The sequence below is a fragment of the Eleutherodactylus coqui genome, chromosome 4 (genome assembly GCF_035609145.1).
Source record: "Eleutherodactylus coqui strain aEleCoq1 chromosome 4, aEleCoq1.hap1, whole genome shotgun sequence".
Lineage (NCBI taxonomy): Eukaryota > Metazoa > Chordata > Amphibia > Anura > Eleutherodactylidae > Eleutherodactylus > Eleutherodactylus coqui.
In genome coordinates this window covers 56329340-56356775 of record NC_089840.1, presented here as the reverse complement: position 1 = coordinate 56356775, position 27436 = coordinate 56329340, and the positions used below count along the sequence as shown (strand labels likewise).

General features: G+C 46.3%; 1 protein-coding gene across 1 annotated transcript; it reads left to right on the top strand.

Annotated features, from left to right (window-relative positions):
• Positions 1-38: 38 nt before the first annotated feature.
• TAX1BP3 (Tax1 binding protein 3) lies at positions 39-27436 on the top strand. Its single transcript, XM_066599489.1, has 4 exons — positions 39-161; positions 20006-20125; positions 21588-21665; positions 21766-27436. The coding sequence occupies exons 1-4, from the start codon at positions 123-125 to the stop codon at positions 21901-21903; spliced, it is 375 nt and encodes a 124-aa protein (XP_066455586.1). The 5' UTR covers positions 39-122; the 3' UTR covers positions 21904-27436.

Genomic DNA, 27436 nt, shown 5'->3' with positions numbered 1-27436 from the left:
GGCGGGGTTATTTAGATAAGGGTGTGTCGTCTCGTTAATATGTATGAGCTGGGCGTGGACGAGGCCCGGGCCGCTTTGTCCAGTTGCGGGTGGTGGCGACTAGTTGTGGAAGATCCGCGGGGATGTCGTTTATCCCGGGACAGCCGGTCACCGCCGTGGTGGTGAGTGCTCTCCTCCCGCCGCGCTCACACGTGTGCGGTTCTAGTCCCGGTAACAAGTTGTTGGTGACTTGTGGCTGAGCTCATCGCCCATAGAGCTTGCTGGGAAGTCATCCTGCCGCTAATCCCCGGTTATTGCAACCCAGGGAAAAGTTCTGGAAAGTTGGTTTTAACCCCTTAATGACCGGAGTGTTTTGGTGATCGAGGACCAGACCCTTTTTAATGAGTTTTTTTTTCTTCTTCTATGCATGTGGCGGTTTTATGGCTTTTAAAAAAAAATTAATTTATTCCTTTTTACCTTTGGATGCAAAGATTATTTTTGCTGCTTTCTTTTGTTATATATATATATATATATAGGCTATTTGTAGATTTGTAATCCTTTTTTTTTTTTTTTTTTTCCAATTACATTTTTTTAGGGATAATTTGTACAAAAAGTGAAAAAGAAAAAAAAACCCGCTTGATAGTTTACCGCATGCAGCTCCATTTCTTTCTGGTATTTTGCGCCGGATCTGCGCCGGAGGTTCCAGTGCAGATGTGCATCGGCCTAAATTGTATAACCTCGGATTGCAGGGCCGCTCTGATTGGCTGAGACAGTCAATGAAGGGCTGTGATTGGGCATCGCGCAAGCGCCGACAACCAATCACAGCACTCTATTGCTGGAGGCGGGGTTCTCAAACCTGGCCTAGGGCAATAGACTTGTGAGTGCAGAGGAAGCTCGAATCAGCGGCAGAGACCAGCGGGCCCGACCCGGACCGCAGCGGCTAGGTGAGTATTACTTTTTTTTTCTTTTCAGCATCCTTGGCTGCGTTTTTAGCCGAGGTGAAATTGAAGCCAAAACGCTGGAATAAAGTATGCCAGCGCTGCTGAAACGGGGCGGAATCTGCAGTAACGCAGCGTTGAAAAACTGAGCGTTTCTGCAAACGCCCTGTGTGAGGGAGGCCTTAGACTCTTTTTAGGTTGCCATGTTCTCTCTCTGTGGGTAAGAGGCAGGGGGACAGGGACCATAGTTGAGAATTTTCAATTAAGGACTTGTTTAAGGATGGGTCATCAGCAGTTGATGGATGGGGATACCTGCCCACCACATGATCATACGGCCCGCTGTCATAATAGGAAGTGGGGGGGGCGCTTTCAGATACTCATTTTACTGGAAGGCTGAGTCAACCTTGAGCCGGCTATCTGAACCAAGCGGGGATTGAACTCACAACCTTCAGGACCCTCTGCGCCGCTCTTGCTCGTTTAAATGATTTTTTTTTTTTTTTTTAAACAATAATTATTACATCTTAACGCAGCGTAACCTCACAGGAAGGATTACACTGACAGGTAAAGGCTCTTTTACACCGGCAGTCTGTTAAGCGGCTGCACGAGCGCTGACGTCACAGGCACTGACGTCACGGCTAAGGTCATGGGTGCTCGTGCAGTGCTTTCAAACTGAAAGTCCTGCCGGCCGCTTGCTGGCTTCTCATCCGCTCAGCGGGGAGCTGTCGCACAGGACGAGAAGCCAGCGAGTGCTAACGAGGTTTTTTACGCTAATTGGCTTAAACAACCACGAACGACAAGTGATTGGTTAATTTCGCTTCACGCTGAACGATTATCGCTCACTTTCACTCGTTTGTACTAATTTTGAGCGCTAATCCTTGTGTAAACGGGACTTCACACTTATATACATAGAACACCGGATCCACCAAGGGGTGATCAGCTGGGACTGTCTGCTACCCTCCGCACCGCTCACAGAGCACGTCTAGAACAGTCTCCCATATAAGTCGCTGGGTCCCCTCCTGCTCATTGTGTGAGCGGCCCGTGAAGCTGCTGTAAAGCACATCTCTAAATGCTGTTAAATGTCTCCAATACCCGTCTACAGACAACAGAATAAAACATTCTACAATCCGAAAATAAAAGCGGATTAGAAAAATGGAAAATCCTTCTTTTGGTGATCCCGTCCCCGTAAAGAGATGCGGTCCCCATGTTTTAGCAGCCTTCACTGAGAGCAGATGTGTCTGCTGACTGTATCTGCAGGAGTTTTGCAGAAACTTGCATTTTAGTAGTAGCATCCAGCCACAGAACTAGTCCTGCATATTCATGAGCTGCAGCGTAGCCACACCCACCCGGCCTCCAGCCAATGATTGATGGCGCTTTCACTATGCACAGTAATGGGCACACAGCTGTCAATCACTGGCTGGAGGGTGAGATGGGTGTGACTAGCCTGCAGCTCATGAACATCCAGGACTACTTCCAAGTAGTTCTCTGTGCTGCTACTGATAAAATACAAGTTTCTCCAAAAGTACTGCACAGATACACACAGCAGAGACATCCCTGCAGTCAGTGCGATTGTCACTACTTTGTGCTGCCAGGAGAGAGGGGTGCAAAAAGATAGTGACAGTCTCTTTAAATACTCGTGGACACGGTTCTCCCTCTGTACCAGGCTGTCACTTAAAGGGGTTGTCCCGCGCCGAAACGTTTTTTTTTTTTTCAACAGCCCCCACGTTCGGCGCGAGACAACCCCGATGCAGGGCTTAAACAAGAACACCGGACAGCGCTTACCTGAATCCCCGCGCTCCGGTGACTTCTTACTTACCTGCTGAAGATGGCCGCCGGGATCTTCACCCTCGGTGGACCGCAGGGCTTCTGTGCGGTCCATTGCCGATTCCAGCCTCCTGATTGGCTGGAATCGGCACGTGACAGGGCGGAGCTACACGGAGCCCCATTGAGAAAAGAAGACCCGGACTGCGCAAGCGCGTCTAATTTGGCGATTAGACGCTGAAAATTAGACGGCACCATGGAGACGAGGACGCTAGCAACGGAGCAGGTAAGTGAATAACTTCTGTATGGCTCATAATTAATGCACAATGTACATTACAAAGTGCATTAATATGGCCATACAGAAGTGTATAGACCCACTTTGTTTTGCGGGACAACCCCTTTAAGACTTCATGCACACGGCAGGTCCAGATTCCGCCTACGGAATCCGGCCCTGACCGCGGCGGGTGACCCTGCTTACCTGTGTGTGCAGGCAGCCTTCTTCGCCAGCGTCTGCGCGGACCTGTCTTCTTCCGGCTTCTCTGTACTGCGGATGGTCCGCACGACTCGCCGTCGGACATTTGCAGTGCGGACTTTTTTTTTCTAAACTCCTGCTTTTCCAACTGAATCTGCGGCCCGTCCAGGATGAAAATTGGGGACCGGTCGGATGGCTTCCATTGACTTCGATGGAAGCTGTCCGTGCGAGAACCACAGGAAAATGCAGCATGCTGCAATTGATGGCATAAAAAAAAAATAATCACTTTGCCATAGCATGCTATGGAGGGTTATTGCTGCGGAACCCTGTGACGGACGCCCATATTTCGCAGCCAAAACCTGCCTGAGGCCTAAGCCCAGCTGCACACCAACGGATTTGCATTGTGAAATCCGGCATGGGTGTCCGTCTCCAGATTCTGCAGAGAATACCTTGCATATCACGCTATGGCAAAGCGCTTCTTCCTGCACACGAGCGGAAATCAAGTGCAATTTTTTTCCCGCTCACGGAGAAAAAAACCGCACCATGCCCTATTTTTGCACAGATGGGTTCCATTGAAGTTAATGGGAGCCGTCTAACCCGCGGCCCTTCTGCTATTGACACTGCAGACAGGTTGTGGACTCCGCCTCCTCGCTGGACGTCTTTTACGTCTTGCTAGAATTTATGGCGCTTTTAAAAATAACATTCCCTTTTTTAATAATATGTATTGTAATCTTGCGGTAGGTGCCACACGGGCGGACCGTATACCCAGATTTTGTGGCTCCACTTGGAGGTGACTTGGGCTCTGTGGAGACGTCTTCTATTCATCCTTGTAGTCTTGGATCTAAATATAACCTCCCGCAGACTTTACGTATATTCCCAGCGCTCACGGATGTCACCAAGTGGAATGCTAAATAAAACCCCTGGCTACGAGGACGGGGCGCGTCTTTAACCTTTTTGGATAGTGAAGTCTTTGTTAGAAGACAGTGAAACATTTGGTGTGGCGCCCGGAGGAATACTGGGGCTCTCATCCTCTTGCATGGTCAGATATGATATAGAAAAGTCCTACGTGTAAACCTCTGGGTGACTTGCTGTAGGGTGGGCCATGGGAAGGAGCCCGCCTCCGATGGCGGGTGGGCCATGGGAAGGAGCCCGCCTCCGATGGCGGGTGGGCCATGGGAAGGAGCCCGCCTCCGATGGCGGGTGGGCCATGGGAAGGAGCCCGCCTCCGATGGCGGGTGGGCCATGGAAAGGAGCCCGCCTCCGATGGCGGGTGGGCCATGGGAAGGAGGCCCGCCTCCGATGGCGGGTGGGCCATGGGAAGGAGGCCCGCCTCCGATGGCGGGTGGGCCATGGGAAGGAGGCCCGCCTCCGATGGCGGGTGGGCCATGGGAAGGAGGCCCGCCTCCGATGGCGGGTGGGCCATGGGAAGGAGGCCCGCCTCCGATGGCGGGTGGGCCATGGGAAGGAGGCCCGCCTCCGATGGCGGGTGGGCCATGGGAAGGAGGCCCGCCTCCGATGGCGGGTGAGCCATGGGAAGGAGGCCCGCCTCCGATGGCGGGTGGGCCATGGGAAGGAGGCCCGCCTCCGATGGCGGGTGGGCCATGGGAAGGAGGCCCGCCTCCGATGCCAGCGCCCCAAAACTCGCACGAATAGAAAATCCATTCTTTTGAGTAGATTCATTCACACAATAATTTTTTTTTATTCTTTCCTCGCGGTGTTTCCTCTGAACGCGTTGTTAATTTTGTTTTCAATGGGGCTCTCAAAGACCCTGCATGGGAGGCGCGTGCCGTGGACTGTGTGATACAATGTTTCCTACTGAGGTCAATGGGAAACACTTGTAATGGCTTCCAGTGCTTTGCATCACCATGAAAATCAAATGTTGGAAAGTGTGATACTGGGCTGAGTTTCGCGGTCTGATATCGCGCTTGCCCGTGAGAGTGTAGGTTATCTAAACCGGAGAAGCGCTTTAAAGGGGTTGTCCAGGATTTAGAAAAAAAAAAAAAAGTTTCTCCCCCCCCCCCCCCCCCCCCCCCCCAAAAAAAAACCGCACCGCATCTATCCACTAGTTGGGTCCAGCACTTGGACAGTCGTGCGGATTCTGTATGTAAGTAGCGATGTCCTTACAAATCCTGAACATCCCCTTTAAAGCAAATACCAGACAAGTTGCATTGTTTAAGAAGCCAATCAGTGGGGGCTTCTGTATCCAGGCATCGGTCATGTTAATGGACTTCTCCCAAGGTTCATGGATGTCATTGACTCAACATCCTTTCTATAATCTGTTTAGCACCTTAGCTCTACTCCCAGATCCTTCTGGTGACCTAAGGCCATAGTCTGTTCCATTCTTGAAGACTCCTCCTGTGCTGCTCCCATGCTCTGGAATGCTCTTCCCCGGGCAGTTGGACTGCTTTCTTACACTTTCATGTAATCTACATTTATTGCTTGCTGTAGTCGCACCGCGGAACGTGTTGGTGCTATATGACATTAATGTATCTGTTCTATGGGATGCCGTGCGCTCTGCACTTAAGGGCTCGTTCACAGGGGCGTATGCAACCTTGGTCCAAGAAAATCGTTCAGTTTCCAGTATTTGTGTATCTGGGGTGTTTGTGCTTTGTAACCCGCATGTTGCATCCATAGAAACTGTTTTTCTTATGCACAAAAAAACACAAGAAGGCCAAATTGATGTCACCAGTTTTTAGCAACGGGCTCCTCGCAACATGTTTGTTTAAAAAAAAAACAAAAAAAAAACCCACACAAATGAATATACATGTAACTGCGTTTTACGTGTCCACAAAGACCTGCATGCAGCGCTGTGGTTTTTTTTTTGTCCAAAAGCCGGGCAGCTGAGTGAAAACCAAATGGACCCCGTTATAGTCAATGGGGGTCGCTGGCGCTGTTCGGTCCTGTCCTGGGGTGGAGCTGTTCAGCTGCTGCGATTCCCTTTTCCTGCTCCCCAAATGGAGCGGGAAAGGGGAACCCTCAGCTGGTCAGAATTAAGATCACATGACCATTTGAGGAAGAAGAGGTTGGGGGGTTCAGACAGGAAGGAATGACTAACCAAGGTAACGCTGCACATGCAGTGGTGCACTGAAATTGCATACGTCACGATTGCGTTGGAGGCTCCTTCGTAAATTCAGTTGTGACTGAAGGAATGGCGCTGCATCCAGAACTAGCCTCCCCAGTGAGTGGGGTCTCCTGGGCACCAGGGGGATGTTGGACAACAACTCCTGCAGTGCTTGATTGCTTCCATGATTCACGCTCGTGTGAATGTAGCTGATGGCTAACTTCACACAGGTGAGTGTGATATCGGGCCGCGAATGACTTCACCACAGATGCGAGGTGGTTTTATGTAGTGAAAAAAAATAAATATATCACATCGCACTTAGCATGTGGTGCGATGCTGCCACCAGCCCCTTAAAAACAATGGGCGATGCCCCACAAAAATTGTTTTGCAGAATTTTTTTTTTCTCCATCACTTATAGGGTTATTTTGTTTATGCCTTTTTTTATTATATATATATAATTTCATTCGAGGTAATGTGTTAAAGTCTCTTGCTTCTTAAAATCCTAGTCTTGTATTTTAGCTTAAATATAATTTTTAAAATTGAGAACAGGAACGGGTTTGACATTTCTTGTTTCGGATATAATTTGTATAATCTCGGATTACAGAGCCAATATGGTGACTGTTGGCGTCAGCAGCGGGTCATTTTATATATTTATGACAGTAGTCGCCGTCAGAGCTGGTCAGGGGTCTAAGACCTCACAGCTCTGTTATGCTGGCGGTTGCCGGCGGTCCCATGCAGGATCTCTCTGTATTCTCTACATAGGGCAGAAGCAGTTAAAAACCCCTTCTCCGGGTCCTCGGCTGTGTCTAACAGCCAAGAACCCAACCTGCTCCTGCTAGTTTGCTTTAATCCTGCGCCGTTTATTTACTATCAGCCAGGAATATATCCCAGGACCAAGCACCGTATATTATTTTTGGCGCTTGGTCCTTAATGGGTTAAAATCAAGGAAGGGGCTCACATGCGATTACATGTCCTGAGGTCTGTCATCCGAAATCCTTTGTCAAAGTGTAACATTTTAAATCTGTGCAAGCTGCCCGTTGGGACCAGTGTGGACGTGGTTCATAAGATATCTCCCAACCTCTGAGTACTGGCGATAGCGGAGGTGTGTTTGACGTCCCTATCGCAGCCGCATTCCTGAGGGTCCTCGTCACTTCCTGCCTGAGTCACCCAGACTTTGACAGCAGCAGATCTACAGCGGCTGACATGTCAGGACATTGGTGATCTTTTCCTGCCTCTCCCTGCAGATTGCTCCCTAGTTATCCGGAAAACTGTGGGTTCTTATAAGTAAGCAGACCTGATTCATCATGGAACGTTTAGAGGGCATTTACGCCGGCGATTTAATTTTCACGCACGATTTCTGTGCAAGATGCATTGTTTTTAATGAGGGCGTTTACATCTGCAACTTTTTTTTTTTTCCTTTCCTCGCAGCGATGCAGATGCAGCATGTCTTTATTTTTTATTGCTCCTCATGAACAAGAACATAGTGAGTGCTGCCATGCGGTTTTCTTGCAAAACTCCTTGCACTCAAAATTGGCATCTCTGCTAGTGTAAGTGCGCTCGCATGAAACTCGCCTTAACCCCTTGAGTGGCGGGTTTCCTACCACCCTGTCGTGCCCACCAGGGCAGGTTTTTTAAATGGTCTAATCATTGAATTTCAACTAATTTTGCAGTTGCCATAACTTTTTCATTTTTCTATTGACATGGCCATATAAGGGCTTGTTTTTTGCGGGATAAGTTATGATTTTTTTTAAACAGGGGGGAGGAAAAAAAGAAATGGGGGGGAAAAAAGAAAAAAAGGGGCCATGTCATTAAGGGGTTAAATAATGCATTAACTTCCTTCTCTGGGTCATTACGACGCACACGGATACCACATGTGTGATTGTATTTTTGATTTTTTTTTTTTACCAAGTAAAGGGAGACAAGTGTTTTTATAATTTTTTTTTTTTATAAGTTTTTTACTTTTGTTTTTTTTTTTTACTTTTTTTTTTTTTGTCCCTTTAGGGGACTTTCACAGGGACCCATCAGGACCCCCTGATCACATTCCGGGGGTCCGATGGTGACAGCCCTTTACATGCTGCAGTGACAGCCCTTTACATGCTGCAGTCACATAGACTGCAGCATGTAAAGGGTTAACACAGCAGAGATCGGAGGTTTTCTCTGATCTCTGCTGTAAAAGCTGGTACCTAGCTGTCCTCTGACAGCCAAGCACCAGCTCTCCCTGCCACAGAGACCATCGGCTTGCTTCTGACAAGCCGATGGTCTCTATGGCAACCTATAAACAAAGCAGGAGACTTAGAAGCAGGAGATTGCCGGCATATCGGCAATATCTTCTGCTGGTTTTTCAAAGCCCTTACTTTGTTCTCTGTGGGACAGTGCAGGCAGAGCACAATGTTACAGCTTGTAGCATTGTGCTCTGCAGCTCCCATAGTGATACATAGCCCGGAAATCTTCCGGGCTATATCGCTATGGGCAGTGGAGCTCGTCCCGGAAAATTTCCGGACGTGCCACTCAAGGGGTTAAAGAGACTAGCATAGAAGTGAATGGAGAGTCGCGGACATGCGCAGCCACCTCTGTTAATTCTCTGCTCACCAGTCGGAGCGAGGGTCAAGCGACCCCCCCCACCACCACCCTTTTTGAAGAGGTGCATGGGTCCCACAGAGCATATTTAAGCTAGTTTTTGAAGGGCGACGTATTCCGTGTGTGTTTTTAATGTACGTAATATGCAGTGTACACAGCAAATATGCAAGGACATGCGTATCTGCTGCGCATGTTAAATTCCCATGGCCTGTATTGGTGTTCGTTGCGCACGTAATATGCAAATTAGGAAATACTGCGATTTTTAATTTTACTTTTACCATGCGTAAATGGCCGATAGAAATCAATGTGCTTCAGGCAGTGCATTTTTCACGGGACATATATGCCGGTGGGAGCGAGCCTTAAGGCCGCGCTCGACGCTTTTTACCGTGATTAACACAGAGGCCTGAAAATCCTGATGGTGAAAATGAAACTGCTGAAATACAGGGATATCAGCGGTTTCGTTTTGTCCCGTCACGCGGCTGGGATGATCATTATTCTGTCGCGGATCCAGCATGCAGGACTTTTTTTCTTCCGGTAAGATGACGGACAGCTGAGCGGAAACCAAACGGACCGCGTTATAGTCAAAGGAGTCCGTTCTGTTCCGTCATAAACACGGCTTTGACTTTAATGGGAGCGTCATACTGCGGCGTTCAAAACGCCGCATTAATTATGGTAATAAACGCCTGTGTGAAGGAGGCCTTATCTTGGCTAGTTTTTCTATAAAACTTCGAGCCTCTTTTTTTTTTTTTCCCCCTCAGATTGTCATGTGATCTCCGTTCTGACCAGCTCCGATCTACTTGAGGTTATGTGTTCGTTTTCTAGTCCATTTCACAGTCTATGCAATGCTACTACATGTATCTACCACTGCAACTGTGTTGAGGGGGATACAGACACTCCTGTCACAGTTACTGATGATGATCACACAGGTATAATAGAGGAGATCACAGCTCGTCCTCCTGACTGCATACGTATGGGCTGTAGCTTACTTAGGTGAATATTGAAGGTAATGATGATTAAACTGTTCCAGGTAGAATGGTATAACCCTAGCTAATGCTGGACTGATGCATCATGGGATGGATTTGAAAGTGAAGGTTGCAAAAAAAAAAAAAAATCTGCCTCTCAGGATGGCGGCCGACAGGGGGCTGCACTGCATGGAATTGCCTGGAACATGCAGAGAGGACCCCCAGAGTGTGCCAGGCAGTCAGGTGAGGGGGCAGGCATGTGTTTTTGCTGGAGTGGCCTTCAATGAGGGTGAACGGTCGCATCACAGAGAAAATTCGCTCATTGTTCTCAGTGTGACAGTAAAACACATCGCATTATAAACAATGGGAAACACTTGCCGCACCGCAGGATCGCTGCTTTACTGAAGTGAAGGAGGCGTGCTTGACCTAAAAACGCCCCACATCACCAGGAAAAAGGCAAGTGAGATATCGGTCAGAATTTCGCGGCCAAATATCGCGCTAGCCCATGTGTAGGTAGCCTATATATGCTTGCAATCAGCGAATGGATAAACTGCCAGTTGCTGCTGATTGACCTCTTTCCTTGTACGACTATGTACAGACTCCATATGTGGGCAGGGTGAAGCAGGCAGGACTCATAGACCTTTAAGGGGTTATGTCACAAAGACAACCCCCACCTATGGTATCAGGACATATAGATATTATATAGGGGGTTCACCAGTCTGGACCCTTCACTATGAGCCGGGACAGAGTTCTGGCGGACTTCAGCTGTGCTTATTACATAGCAGACACTCGGATAAATGGTTGCCCATATACAATATTACATTAGAAGTTGTGGCTGACTCCCGCACCCTTCAGCAGCATCAGCTGTTGGGTGACGGCAGTCGGACCGGTGGTGGCCAGTAGTTTGGCACATCAGGCTGGTCTCTGAGAACTTCTTTGAGGACGACATGTCATGCCCTCATGTCAGCAGGGCCGGCTATATAGCTTTGCAGCTGTGGTCCTGCTGACACTATGGCCGATATACCTTTCTGCCTACCCTCCTTTGTTAACCCTTAGGGGGGGGTCTCTTCAGGTCTGGCTCCCGTCGCTGTGAGTATCTCGTGGACAGTCCCCACCACTCACTGTCAAGGGATGACGTTCGATTTGATTGACAGTGAGCGGAGGTGACTAAAGAGCCCGAACAGGCGTGATGAGTAAAAAACCTATGGCACTGTTGGGGCAGCGGCTGTAAAGCTATGCAGCCGGCCTTGCTCACATGAGGATGTGCTAGGACCTTTTTAACTAGAGTCCTGGCAGTACTTTTACTTTTTTTTTTTTTTTGCCAAGGAAACACATAATCAGAAACCATATATTCCTGAAGTTTAGTGTCTCCCTCTTTGTTATAGCGCTATGCTATATATAGTTGGGGTTGGGGGTTGGATTTATGGAAGTCTGATCATTCAACTGATTACTGCGGGTTCGGCTTTTGTAGTTAGGGATTCCCTGCCAAAGAAAATTACAAATATAACTTTTATTAGACGACCTTAAAAAACACAAACAGGAGCTGCAAACATCCTAAATATAATATTGCACGAGGAGTACTACCTGTGAGGCCGGGCTCACACGAGCGTGTCTGCATAGAGTATTATATGCTGTAGTATCTCTCATAGGCGGCCATTTTACCGCTCACACGAAATTTGCAAGAAAAATTGCAGCATGTACTATCTTGACATGTATTATACACGCCAAGATAGTACATGATGATGGCTGGCACGCAGCCAGTACATAATAATCATTACATATGGACTGCGTACAGCATGTGTATATCTCGCATCCTGCACGCTGCAAAATATGGTCATGTGAGCCTGGCCTATGGCTCGCTACAAGGATAACTTCGCATTGAATGGCTTTGATTGGTTCATCAAGCGCTGGCTGGGATTGGTTCATCAAGCGCTGGCTGGGATTGGTTCATCAAGCGCTGGCTGGGATTGGTTCATCAAGCGCTGGCTGGGATTGGTTCATCAAGCGCTGGCTGGGATTGGTTCTCAAGCGCCACGGCTCAGCCAAATCACAGCCAGCGCTTCCTGAAGGTGGTCATTTTGAATCTCTAAACTAGGAAGCGTTTGCTGAAAACTACAAGCAAGTCTGCCGGAGCTGCAGAGCGGACAGCGCATCTTAGATGTTGTTTTTTTACTTTTTGTTTGTTTGTTTGTTTTCTTTTACTTACTGCAGCTTGGGCTTATTTTAGGGCTTTTACAGTAGTACTTCCTACTGTAAAACTTGCACCGCATGAAAACCAAATTTTTTTAATGCGATGCAACACATGGGGAGGGTCCATAAGGAGACATGGGCTACACAATCTCGCAAATCGTGGCTGTATAGAGCATGCCACAATTTTGTATTCTCGCAATGTAGCAGCCTACAAAACATCACTAATGTGGAAGAACCCATTGGAAAGCATGGGCTTCAAATACATGCGACTTGTAGCGCTGTTGCATCTTGCGCGATTTTGTCACCTGTGTGAAACCGGCCAATATATAGGGGACCCATACATGGCTACACAGGGAACCTTGAGTACGTGTCCTAATATATAGGGGACCCAGACATGACTACACAGTGCTCCCTTAGTACTTGTCTGGGCCACTATATAATAGGACAAGTACTAAGGGTGCCCTGTGTAGCCATGTCTGGGTGCCCTATATATTAGGACATGACTACACAGTGCACGCTTAGTACTTGTACTAATATATAGGGGCCCCAGACATGGCTGCACAGTGCACGCTTAGTACTTGTACTAATATATAGGGGCGCAGACATGGCTATACAGTGCACGCTTAGTACTTGTACTAATATATAGGGGCGCAGACATGGCTATACAGTGCACGCTTAGTACTTGTACTAATATATAGGGGCCCAGACATGGCTATACAGTGTACCCTTAGTACTTGTCCTAATATATAGGGACCCAGACATGACTACACAGTGCACCCTTAGTACTTGTCCTAATATATAGGGACCCAGACATGGCTACACAGTGCACCCTTAGTACTTGTCCTAATATATAGGGGACCCAGACATGGCTACACAGTACACCCTTAGTACTTGTACTAATATATAGGAGATCCAAACATGGCTACACAGTGCACCCTTAGTACTTGTCCTAATATATAGGGACCCAGACATGACTACACAGTGCACCCTTAGAACTTGTACTAATATATAGGGGCCCCAGACATGGCTACACAGTGCACCCTTAGTACTTGTCCTAATATATAGGAGATCCAAACATGGCTACACAGTGAGCCCTTAGTACTTGTCCTCATATATAGGGACCCAGACATGACTACACAGTGCACCCTTAGTACTTGTACTAATATATAGGGCCCAGACATGGCTACACAGTGCACCCTTAGTACTTGTCCTAATATATAGGAGATCCAAACATGGCTACACAGTGCACCCTTAGTACTTGTCCTAATATATAAGGGGACCGAGACATGACTACACAGTGCACCCTTAGTACTTGTCCTAATATATAAGGGGCCCCAGACATGGCTACACGGTACACCCTTAGTACTTGTCCTAATATATAGGAGATCCAAACATGGCTATACAGTGCACGCTTAGTACTTGTACTAATATATAGGGGCCCCAGACATGGCTACACAGTGTACCCTTACTACTTGTACTAATATATAGGGGCCCCAGACATGACTGCACAGTGCACCCTTAGTACTTGTACTAATATATAGGGACCCAGACCTGGCTACACAGTGTACCCTTAGTACTTGTACTAATATATAGGAGACACAAACATGACTACACAGTGCACCCTTAGTACTTGTCCTGAGATATAGGAGACCCAAACATGGCTGCACAGTGCACCCTTAGTACTTGTACTAATATATAGGGACCCAGACATGACTACACGGTGCACCCTTAGTACTTGTCCTAATATATAGGAGACCCAGACATGACTACACAGTGCACCCTTAGTACTTGTCCTAATATATAGGGGACCCAGACATGACTACACAGTGCACCCTTAGTACTTGTCCTAATATATAGGGGACCAGACATGACTACACAGTAACCCTTAGTACTTGTCCTAATATATAGGGGACCAGACATGACTACACAGTGCACCCTTAGTACTTGTCCTAATATATAGGAGACCCAGACATGACTACACAGTGCACCCTTAGTACTTGTCCTAATATATAGGGGACCCAGACATGACTACACAGTGCACCCTTAGTACTTGTCCTAATATATAGGGGACCAGACATGACTACACAGTGCACCCTTAGTACTTGTCCTAATATATAGGGGACCAGACATGACTACACAGTAACCCTTAGTAATTGTTCTAATATATAGGGACCCAGACATGACTACACAGTGCACCCTTAGTACTTGTCCTAATATATAGGGGACCAGACATGACTACACAGTAACCCTTAGTAATTGTTCTAATATATAGGGACCCAGACCATACTACACAGTGCACCCTTAGTACTTGTCCTAATATATAGGGACCCAGACATAACTACACAGTGTACCCTTAGTACTTGTCTGTTCCTGTTGCTCTTCTATGTGCCACTCTTCATCCTCACATGGAAACTACATATGAGTAGGCATGCGTAGATATTTGTTTCCCGATGACGCTGTCTTGCATTGGTTTGAGACTATGGATGTACCATGATTGGATTGTCCCAACCAGAACTCTACTGAACGTTTCTGGGATGAAGTGGAACGTCGGGTCAGTAAATATGACCGGCGTCCCTTTTTTTTTTTTTTTTTTTTTTGAGAGAACATATCTGGTGTTTGCAGGATGAATAGAGGGAAAAGCCAGCTGAAGTTTATTAGATGTTAGTAGACAGTATGCCATGGAGAGTATCTGATGTCATTAGGGCCAATTCTTGCTCAGGTTTCCAACTGCTTTTGATAGGATAGTGCATGTATGATTGTGTCCATTAGTCTCACGACCACCCCTATAATGCAGGATGAGGGTGAAGCAGAACATGTTTCCATTGTGTGGGAGAATTCTCTCATATCACTTGGCATCTGAGAAGTGTTTTTATCTAGGCGGATTGGCTTACTGCATAGCCGGTGGTTACCTGAGCATATGCAGTGTGGATACACAGGTCTGAGCTTATCTGTAGTATGCCAGGGCAAGGCAAACATGCCAGTGCCTTCACTTCCCTAAGGCGCGGCTCCATTACATTTTTCCTATATGACTTTAGAGTAAACTACACCTTAACGTTTTTGGAGAATTGTGCGTTTATTCACTTTTTGTCCTTTTTATATTCTACAGTTTTTCGTTTGCTACGTCTTTCATAGTAAAACACAAGATTTCTTCCAACACTCCTATGAAGTTAAAAACAAAACTTCTCCTAGCATCCTAAACACATCCTCATAGAAGATGCAGACATATTCCAAGCCTCACAGACCGGGCTCTTCCTCATACAGATCAATGGGTACAGGATGCTAAGTTCATACTTTTTTTTTGTTTTGTTTTTATGTATAGCGTAAAAAAATACAGTATATTCCAGTGTATAAGACAACCCCCCCCCCCCCCCCAACTGTCGCCTTATACGCCGGAAATACGGTGTAGGAAAAAAAAACAGTACTCCCCTCCCACGGCGTTCTGCAGTGCTGCTGCAGTCTGTCGCTCCCTCGTCCTCGCTGATAGATCATTGCTTTCTGGATGCGGGGCTTGATATCCCCGCCTCCAGAAAGCTAATTCTGTGATTGGTAACTCATGCGGCGTCAGCCATTCAATGACGACATTGGCTGTGATTGGCTAACGCAGCGCCAGCTCCCCTTCCACGATTGCACGCATGCGCAGTGGCGAGGTGCCCTCTGACAGAAGTCAGGATGGGCCGCGTCTCCACTGCACACGCACAGAATCTCCGAGATCAGCCAGGACAGGCCGCCTCTCCACTGCGCACGCGCAGAATCTCGGAGTTCAGCCAGGACGGGCGGGCCGCCCACAGCAAGCACTGCTTGTGACGTGCTTGCTGTGGGCGGCCCGTCCGTTCACCTCGGAAGTGGCTGACGGACGGAGCAGAGCAGGAAGTGGTCATTTTGACCGCTCCTGCTCTGCTTCTAGAAGCCACAGAAGATGATGCCGGATGGCGGGGACATGCCTGGCGATCGGTCTGGGCCAGGCAAGGTGAGTAAAAAAAATTTTTTTCCATGTCGGAACCCCTTTAAACTTGATGGAATATTACTGGATAATGTCTTATTGGCATCCATTGATGGTGAGGCATTGTACGGCAGCATCCCACATGATCTACCGTAGGTGTCAGGGCAGTGAAATACGTTGTGCAGACCAGGGGCATGCAGTACACCTCGCACAATCTTGTTGTTAAACGTTTGGTTCATTGTTTGCAACGTGTTTTTATTTGGTACCACCCTCTCCCAGCTCGGGGGCACTGCCATGGGGAGTCCTTGTGCCCTCGTGTATGCTAATATATTCCTGGGCTAGTAGAGGATGCCTTCATTTTCGTGAGTGGGCGCGATCTATTTATTGGGGGCACTTTATTGATGATTTTTTGTGTGTTTGTTCTCCTCTTGGGATGGGACCATACAGTCGTTTCAGACGTTCATGTCCTATCTGAGTCCCAACAATATAGGCATATGTTTCACTAGTGACATTCACCCTGACTAATTGATCTTTTTTAGATTTGTGTATTGAAAAAAGATGGTCAAGGGAGTTTAATTTACTAAAGCCTTTCGTAAACCCACCTCTTCTAATACACTTCTCAAGCCGACTAGTAATCGTCCACTATCGTTGAGAAGAAGGATACCAAAGGGGCAGTAGTTACACATTCGGCGTAACTGCTCAATTATCAATACAGCAAGCCCATGACTTGAAAAATCGTTTTATGAATAGGGGCTACCCTGGTGAGGTTCTTCATTGTACCTTTCATGATGCATTGAGGTGTGATCGGTCCACTCTGATGACCCTGAGGAAAAGGGACAACTGTAAGACTAATAACAACTTATGATGGAACCACACAGGCCTTGGACATTATTAATAGATATTAGGCATTTATGACACTGGACCAGGATCTCAATAGAATTATTTTCAATAGACCACAAGGCACCTTCCAAACCCACTAAGAGATAGATTGGTCCATAGACATTATCAACCCTCCACCCAATCCTAAACCTCTGGGCATGTTTAAGTGTAATAGGTGTATTGCTTCCTCCTCTATTCTACAAACTAAATCTATTGTTAATCACATCACCAATCGGGTTTATGACATACAAGATTTTTTGTAACTGTGACGGAGAGTGCTTATCTCTGCAAATGTCCCCTCCCCTTAGACTAGGTGTGGAGAGACACGGAGGCAATTTTAGGAGGGTTTGTGACCTTTTTACTATGTCAATTTACTGTATATTTGCGCTAAAATTAAAGTACAAGAACGGGTTCCTCATTTTGTTTCGGACGTTTTGATATATAACTTGTATAGCTTTGGATTACAGGGCGCATATGTTGACTGTTTTGGTTGGCGGTGGTGGGTCATTTTTCTTTATGTGTATTTTTATTTTATTCGGTAAATTTTTACTTATTTTTGTAACTAATTTTTCTTACCATCTGTCATAGCTGGGGCATCCATAGGAGCCCCAGTTACAGGGGAAACATTCCCCTGTAGTGACAATACTCACTGGCAGAGCTGATCGGGGTCTGCTAAGACCCCTGCAGCTTTCCTGTAACAGAGGGCACCCGCCGGGTCGTATAGTGGAAGTAATACTTCCAATTTTTAGTACATAGCACTCATTGAGTTAAAAACTGCATTCTCCTCTGGGTCCTCTGCTGTGTCTGGCAGTTGAGGACCCAACCTGCTCCTCCTGGATTGCAGGAGCAGAGGCTTTATTACTGTGTACATCTGCTATTGGCGGGGCTTAAAGCCCAGGACCAAGCGCTGTATATTTATAGTGCTTGGTCCTTAAGAGGTTTTGGCCTTGGTGGCACTGAATCACGATGCTGCTTTTTTCATGTGTTTTTTTTTTTTTTATATATTTTTTTTTTTTTTTTTTTTGAAGGGCTTTGACTCCAAAGGCTATTCTTTCAACTTCTCACTTACATACACATCTACATGAACGGATGGAGTTGAACTAAAATGTTTGCGTGCGATGCCTGAAGGAAGGTTTGCTCAGATTGCAGACTCTCCCTTCTCCGTAGACTTGGAATAATTTTACTGTCACCAAGATCCCTCTTGTCATTCTTCTCCATATGAGATCATCGTTTTCACAATGCATAACGTCTCAGCCAAAGGACTTGGCCGGGTCCCAGTGTCCCAAAAATAAAACAGTACAGACACATCATTCTGTGCAGCATCAGGGTAACATACTCGCTGTCAAAAACATCCTCCCCCTAGAAGAACTCGTCCGAACGGAATGAAACTTTCCGTGTGATTGTAACGTTGGTAGAAATAAGTGATTACAATATCAGAGCAAAAGGATAATTTATTGCAGAAAGCTGACCCCTTTAACGGAGGCTCTAGTACCCTGCTGTACCGCCTCTAGCTTAGATACAAGATGTGATAGAGGTGGGCATGGAGGCTCTAGTACCCTGTTGTGCCGCCTCTAGCTTGGATGCAAGATGTGATACAGGGGGCATGGAGGCTCTAGTACCCTGTTGTACTGCCTCTAGCTTGGATACAAGATATGATACGGGGAGCATGGAGGCTCTAGTACCCTGTTGTGCCGCCTCTAGCTTGGATACAAGATGTGATATAGGTGGGCATGGAGGCTCTAGTACCCTGTTGTACCACCTTCTAGCTTGGATACAAGATGTGATATAGGTGGGCATGGAGGCTCTAGTACCCTGTTGTACCGCCTCTAGCTTGGATACAAGATGTGATACGGGGAGCATGGAGGCTCTAGTACCCTGTTGTGCTGCCTCTAGCTTGGATACAAGATGTGATATAGGTGGGCATGGAGGCTCTAGTACCCTGTTGTACCACCTTCTAGCTTGGATACAAGATGTGATATAGGTGGGCATGGAGGCTCTAGTACCCTGTTGTACCGCCTCTTGCTTGGATGTATAATGTGATACAGGCGGGCATGGAGACATATCTGTCCACATTTGCTGTAACTGAGCCTCTAGACCGTGCAAATTCGTAGGCTGTCGATGTAGGTGTCCCAGATGTTCCCCGTACATGTTCTATTGACAATAAATTTGGCGACTGGGCAGCCACAGAAGTATGGCAATGTTGTGGGGACATCTCTGCGACCCCTTGTGTGCAGCCAAGCATTATCCTGCTGGGAAATGCCTCTTGGAAGCCGCCATGAGAGGAACACACGTGGCTGCAGGATGTCCTGAACATATCGCTGAGCTATCATTGTCCCTGATCCCACTACTAGAGGGACCGACTGTCGTATGTGTTGGACCCCCAAGCCATCACACCAGCAGTGGGGGCAGCGTGCCGCTCCACAGCAAAGGCAGGATTTGAGGCGCTCAGCCCGAAGTCTCTGGACACAAAACCTTTGTTGGGGCCCAAACTAAATCTAGATTCATCATTGACAACCTAGTTCCACTCCGTTGCAGTCCAGGTTTGTCGTTCACGGCACCACTGCAAACTGATGGGTGGGTATCAAAGGCAATACGTGTAATTTGCGCTGAGACACAAAATGTCCTTCAGCCAAGTGCCTGGAAATGGTTAAGACAGACACAGGGGTGTAAAGGTGGTGCCATCTGTCTCTGGATGGCGGACAACAAAACATTTGGAGCTGCTCATGCTTTTCGGACTGTCAGATTCTCTCTACTGGTGGTCTGTTGAGGGCGTCCTGAGCCCGGTCACCTTGTGTGTGCGCCCCCTCACGCATCCACTGGTCACAACACCTCCTAACAGTCTGCTCAGAACGGCCCGGGTGGTGACCATTCAACGAAATGACCATCCAACTTCTCATATTCCAATAATGCACCCCTCTCAGACTTTGTCAACAACCACTACACAAGTGGGGAAAAGGACATCATTACACACAAGGAGCCTCTGAAAGCCTTTTATAGGCCAGGGGGGGAACCACTTTTAGGGCCTCAGGTGGAAAGACCGTCCATCTAATCACAACACAACTTTAATCATTTACATATCTGCCTGAGATGGAACTGCATGCCGAGTTTTGTGGCAAAATGACAACAACTTCTAAGGGCAGGATACATTTTTTTTTTTTCTAGACCAAGTGTAAATGCTGTACCCAGTACTGGCGATGGTCTATACACTACACACCACTGATCGATTTTTCTCTTCTATTTATTTTACAGCAAAGAGTTGAAATCCATAAGCTGCGTCAGGGAGAGAACCTGATCCTTGGGTTCAGTATTGGAGGTGGCATTGATCAAGACCCTAGCCAGAACCCTTTTTCGGAGGACAAGACAGATAAGGTGGGGATCCGTTATCATAAATTGTACTGTAACGTTTCAGAACACGTTTTAGCTTGAAGGTAGTGTCCTTAAGAGGTTAAAGGGCCATCCCCATCTCAACCAAACATCGCTGTCACTGAAATGCAGGGTTGCTCTCCACAACGAGTAGCGGTCATGAAAACAAACTTCTGCATTGGCTGTTATACCGCGTTTCCGTAACTTCCGTAGAAGGAAGGAATTTTATAAACTGTGAAACTAAGTGAGCTACATTTTCTGTAACTTCTGAGATACGGAAACTGTGTAGCTGGCTGTGCGAGTGTTTATGCAACTCCCTTTCACTTCTGTGGGAGTTGTGGAATGACTCCTACGACATTTACACGTCAAGTGTTCTAAAACAAGAAAAAGTTCCCACCTTCATAACAGAGATAACAGAGATTTTGTTCAAAATTTGTGTATTGCATGCCCATGGTAACTTTTTTTAAAAATTTTTTGTAAACAATGACATATTTGATGGATTGCTGGGAAGTGCCTGTGGGTCTTCAGTGACTACCACTAGTATAATATATGGTACACATCAGGTTTGTATCACCTTTTGGGTAGATGCTACCGTGGCCCAAATTTTCTTCCGTGGAGAATGACTGACAGATTTTGAGGCAGCATTCGAGCAAAGTTTCCAAACTAGCTTTGGCACTAGAAGAGTTCACCATTAAACTAGGCATAAAAGGCTGTGCAGGACCTCCAATTTTTAGCTTTTATGATCACTTAGTTCCAAAATTTCTAATGGCTAAAAAATGCCATTTTATCCAGTGTTGTGTGCGCACTTGTAGACCCCAATCCCGCCCCCCCCCCCCCCCCCCTTCCTTCCCCTCTAAACAGGGGGTCTAACTCAGGAACCATTAGCTGTAGGAACCTAAAACTTTGGGAAACTTTGTTTGATACCATGGGTGTTTAATACACAAGTTTTAAACAAAATCTGAGATATGAAGGTGGGGAGCATTAGACCATTTGACATGGAATGACTCGTAGAGCAGCCAGCTTAGTGGTTTCCCTAATCCTGACCACCATAGACAAAGAGGCTGAGCCAGGACAGGATCAGGAGACCCCTGCTCGAAGATAGATGCAGGTCCCAGAAGTGGAACCTACATCTAGAGTATATCCTGTTGATGTGCTACAAGTTTCCGAGATGAGAATATCTCATTAAAGTGAATATTTCATACATACCCATATAACTCTGGCAGAAGGCTGGTGCTGTTAAACCTTCAAAACTGCATGTGAATAATAGATTTTATGGCTGTGGTTTTCCGAATCCAAGAAGAGTGTACCCATTATGGCATGCTGTGGTGTTTAAGAAAAATGCTTCTTGCCCATAAAGGTCAATGATGACCATATAACATCTGGCCCCAGTAATAATCTACCGCTCCCAAATGGAGCCAAATTGACAGTTTGTCATAGTAAATTACTGCCTACCTGCTTTGAATTTCAGGGCATCTATGTGACACGGGTGAGCGAGGGAGGACCCGCAGAGGTGGCCGGACTTCAAATGGGAGACAAAATCATGCAGGTAAAATATAACCCATTTTGCTGCTTCACAAAGTGCTGCTGCATCTGCAGTGTAACCTCACCAGGCGTGCTCCAGTCTGAACTGCCATCGTCTCTTTTAGGTGAACGGATGGGACATGACCATGGTCACACATGATCAGGCCCGAAAGCGTCTCACCAAGAGGTCTGAGGAAGTTGTCCGGCTTCTAGTGACCAGGAAATCCCTGCAGGAGGCTGTGAGGCAGTCAATGAGACAATAAAGACCACTCTGACGCATGGATCTCATCATCTTCTAGTACACCGGTTGAACTGTTGGGCAATCTTGCATGCATGAGTTGTTGCTGGTCTTCTTAGCCATTCCAAAGTGCATGATGGGGAGATTCAGCATCACCTCATGTGTCTGAGCTTGCACTGGCCAAGTAATACGTCTCCTGGCACACATGATCATATCCAATCAATTATTCTTCACTGGTATATTGTAAGTGGTGTCCTCTTATAATCACAATTATGCCATGGGTACAACTAGGGTTCTAGAATTCCCGTTCATTTTAGTGGATGGTGACCATTCCTGTGATCTCACTAATGAGAATGGTGGACTTGGATCCCCATTGCTGGTCCACCGGTGATCTCGCTTTTAGGACCTCTGATTTTTAGAAACTCCTTTAAATATAAGCTGTTGATTTTTATTTTAAGTGCACCAACTTGTTCAAAGGGTTCTTTTGGGCAAATACTACTGATGATCTGTCCTCAGGATAGGCCATCAATAGTTGATCGCTGGGGATCTGCCACTTAAGAGCCTCATTGATCAGCTGATTGCCTGTCCGGCTGTCATCGCAGTGGGCCCGAATGTGGTTGGAGCAAGACGTTTATTGGACTGTTTCCCACACCTTTAAATTAATAGGAGCAAAGCCGCCTATTACACTTCTGATGACAACGTACAGCCCTATTGTGCTGACAGTGGGCTGGGCGATCAGCTGATCCTCAGTAATCAAGTATTTGAGCTATCCTGAGGATAGGCCATCAATTTGTATTTTCCCAGAAAACCCATTTAATGTAAAGTCACGCCTCTAATCCCACTAGGTCCCCTATGTGCCCCATACAGGTGGTAGTGCACTCCTTTTGTGTAACGCACAGTTATGGTGTGTTTTTGTGGCCTACACACTTTCATAGTGCCCTCTTTGTGTGGCACACAGTAAGTAGCCTTCACATTAATGATGCCCTCTTACATTCCCTTTTACTGCCTCCCCCTTTAAAATAATAAAAAGATTCACCTAGCCTCGCTCGTATGAAGGAGATCACTCGGCAGGTCTCCTCTCTGGTCTTGTGCTGTCCGTGGTTTAGCGCAAACACATTGCTGTATTGAACCTACCTGCTTCAAGCATCGGCGACAAGGCTGATGGTGCCTTGCTCCTCCATTATAATCAACTGGATCTGCGTCTTGAGGACATGGATACAGTTGAAATCGTGACCTATTGTGTACCTCCTGGGACAGCACCCAAAATCTAGGACTGTCCTGCAGGATCTGGGGCCGTTGGAAGGCATTTTCTTTGAAAAGTTGCACCAATATTGCAATTTTTGGTGCATGCCAGTAGTTACTAAAACAGAACTGACAAGTCTCTTAAAGCTGCTTTTCCCAATGCTGGTACTATAGGGACTTCTTTAGATGGGATCCTGTATTGGGGAGCTCTTCTGCTGCTCACAAAGGTGGAGAATGGAATGTAATACTTCTACAACATAGTGGAAGTAAATGTGCAACTGGTACTACGCTATAGTTTATATAATTTGCACACCTCCCATTTTATAGACAATATTTGAGATTAAAGGGGTATTCCGAGACAAAAGTCAAATTCCAAAGCAGTCCTAAATCATCTGGCAGTGCTGTCATAAATCCATCCATGACATTTCCTCTGCTTTTTCTGCCCTCCTCTTCATTCTGCCGCACCCCCTTGTTGAGTACATCAGTACCTCCTGTTCTCTACTACATCTCCCAGAAGACACTGGGCTACTCCTCTACCTGTTCACTTTGTATCCCCCTCCCACACATCCTCATGAATACTAAATCCCACCCACTGAACCAATATGCTCATCTAGCTCCTCTCACTGTCCCTCAAAGATGAAGATGTAGAGCTTGTATCACAGTCACGGCTATAGCTGTAATCTACCTTCATACAAGAGAACAGTCCTCGTGTGCAGTGGATCCTCATATTGGGAAATCCCGCGCCTGCACTCCCTGCACTTTGATATTTATAACAGTTACCGTTTTATTAGCAGTCTCTTCTCCTGCAACTAATTTTGTCATTTCTTCACCATCTTTTAAAAACCTGTTTTTGGACCACATATATACATACAATATCACAAGGTTCAGCCAGGATTTGAACCCTAGTCTCCCATGTTCTACATTCTTGGCCACTGCACTATCCAGCTATTCTGTATTGCACAGATACATATGCATAGTGTCGGCTCTATATCGCCCATACAGAGCAATGCACACATTTACCTTCCAGACCCTTGGTCAAGTGAATAGCAATGGTGTGGAATAAGATGTATACTCTACATACACACCATGCAGAAATGTAACTTTTTATTGCTCATGTACCCGAGGATATGTAAGCTGGGCTGAGGTTACAACTGTCTGCTCAGCTCATAAATATTCATGTGGCTGAGACAGGATGGTCAGGACAGGAAGCTAGGAGTTCCTGACCATGGTCTTGACATCTGAGGAAGTCTCAAAATGTGGTCATGTGATGCACCCTTATGGAAGCACAACACTCATGTAGGGGAAACGAAATGGAACAATCTCCCTTAAGGCATTGTTAAATTCTTCACTGTGGCTGGCTGTGATGAAAAGGTTAAAAGTTTTGTAAAGTCTTGGAATACCCCTTTAAATCCACTTTACCCCCTACACACACTCATATCATCCCCTACTTACCTTAGAATATGAACTGACTTCACCATAAGGACCAATTAAACTAGAGGATCCAAAACGGCCCTAGCCAGTGAGGGCCACGACTGTTTCTGCTAAATGTTGACCACTATTGACTTCTTTTATGTTCTTACATGGAACTATCTAGAACGATCTGTATACCAAAGACTAATGCTAATCATGCTGTACCGATTGTAGCTTATTGTTCAAGCGTTTGTTCGTTGCAACCACAATGCCAGGCCGGTGTCGCACAAACAGATTTGCACGTGCAAAATTCGCAAGCGCAATACGCAGTGTTTGGATAGAGCCCATTGATTTCAATGGGTTCCTTCACAAAAGCGTATTCTGCGCTCTATCGTCCTGCGCATGAAAATGGCACATATTGAACTAATTAACCTGACTGCCCATTTCCATGAATGGGACCATGCTTTTTTACACACTATTCGCATGCACAAAAACGACAGTAAAATATGCACCTGCACACTCAGATACACAGCGCCCATCGTGTAAATGCGCCGGGACACCGGCCTTAAATGGAGATTGTACTAGTTACAGATTTGTAGTAGCATTGTCTGCATTTGGTCAAGACTTACAAATCTAGGAGGACCTCTTCATTAGTGTGCAGCGCGGATCACACAGCCATAGTTGAGATCTGTTTGATTTGTACGGTCCAAGAAAAGTAGATTTTAATCAGAAAAAAGGACATTCCTGTGAAAGTGTTTCCTAACTTTTTTTTTTTTTCCTGATCTCTACTAATCTAACACAGACCTAAAATAGGAGGTGGCAGTGTGTGTAGTGTCCGGGGTGAGCTGCGGACATGGAGGTCAATGTAGATGGATGTTCTGGGAGCTGCAAACATGGAGTCGGCTATGTAAATGCTCACTTACTCAGTTCCCTCTGTCTCCCTTAAAGCGACCCTCCGGTCCTGGAGAAACAAAGATGGCTGCACCGGTTCTCCGACTAACCTATGTATTAATATACGTTGGATGCTGCTCTGACCCTCCAGGATCGGAGGGTCGCTTTAAATTCAGATGTCTTGAGGCTATCTATTACTAGACCAATAGCAGTCTATGGATGTTTTATTACATACTGTATCACTAATTTTGGTTCATCACAGGCGCTCTATGTGCTGCCATACAGGCTTCATGCACATAGCTTGGGGATATAGAAGGTTGAGCTCAGGCTTCTGTAAAATCACACATTCTCATTGTGTAGAAACAGTATGGGGTTCTAAGAAAAGCAAAGAAGCCTCTTCCAAAAAGCCATCCTTGTGTTCCTTTGACATTTTCTATGGCCCGGAGTATACGGTATTCATGCATCTGTCATAACGGAAGAGCGAGTGCAGATATGATGACTCCATGCTGGAGCTATATATGTAGCAACACGACTGATCTGCAGAAAAACCTCTGCCAAATGGGTTTTAAAGACTTTGTTGGAAATAGGTAGCTCCAAAATCTGTGTAGCCCAGGACTAAATCCTCACTATATTTCCAGCACAAGAGGTGGCTGATCTGATGGTCCTTGGCTGATGGTGAACTTTTTGCTTGTACGTTCTCAAGTACCTGAAGTGGCCAATGCTTTTTTTTTTTAATTATTGGAAGTATCTTTGTGAATGTCTCACAGTGCCTTCAGTTCTCGGTTAATGGACCTTAAACACACACAGCCTTATGTATCAAAACGTTCTCCTAGAAGAATGGCCTTGTCCCTCAAAGCATCTAACTCAATGTTTTACGCCTCATTCTCATTGCAGGTTATACTATAAAACATTAACTGAGTGTTTTGCACAAGGAGGAGACTTTCTATGAGACAATCCTGACACGAGGCCCAAAGTGCCTTCTATAGAGGGTCCGTCCAGTAGCGTCCGTGTCAAGCCATAAGTTTAAAAGGAACATGTCATCAGCTATAAGCACCATAAACCGTTACGGTACTTATAGTTTAGGTCATGTCAAGTCCGGGGAGCTGCGTCCTACTCACCCGGTCCCCCGTTCCTGTGGTGGTCTCCAGCAAAGTCGGTGCACACACAGCAAGCTTGACTCTTCATAAGGCTGTGCACACTCTTGTAGATGAATAGCCATGCATGCGCTCATCCTTCTGAAGAGTCAAGTGTTGTGCACTTACTGACTTTGCCGGGGGACTTGGGAGAGTATGAAGAGGCTCCATGGACTCCACGTCGACGAAACGATATAGGCACCATAACTTAGTTTATGGTGCTTATAGTTGAGAGGTTCCTTTTTTAAGTGACAGCAGGAGATGTAGTTGGGTTGCCTAGGCAAGTGGAGAGCGGTCTGGGGTTATCTGGTTATGTAGCCAACTGGACGGCACTCTTCAGCTGTCACTTTTAATCTGGCAGATTGGTTACTGGAGGTAACGACGGCTGCACCATGATGCTGTATCTCCTCTTGAGAATCTCCGTCATAGGTGTGTAATATGAGATTCGATACAAGAAGTATAATCTTCCTAGCTATGTGGCCTTAGGCACTCTACGGCCATGTACGACATATCATACAATGATCAGGTTCCGTAGATATAGGCCATGTGAATAGTTAATATCCGCTTGTGTAATAACACTGTAGGAATGCCAAATGACTTTCTCCTATCACAGAACAGATTTGTTGTGTTCGGCTGATAGAACGATGACCTTTTTTTGCTATTAGATCTGTTTTCCATGTGTCGTGTATTTGTATAGACTGTACAGTTGGAACCACTTGTTCATGAAGGGACACTGTAAATGATACTTTTAAATGCACTAATTTTGCACTCCTCATAGCTGACCAAACATGTGCCGGACTCATGATGTGTTAGGCATAAATTAGTAGCTTTCTTTCCTACTGTTTATACGCAAATAAAATGCAAAATGGATTTTAAAACAGA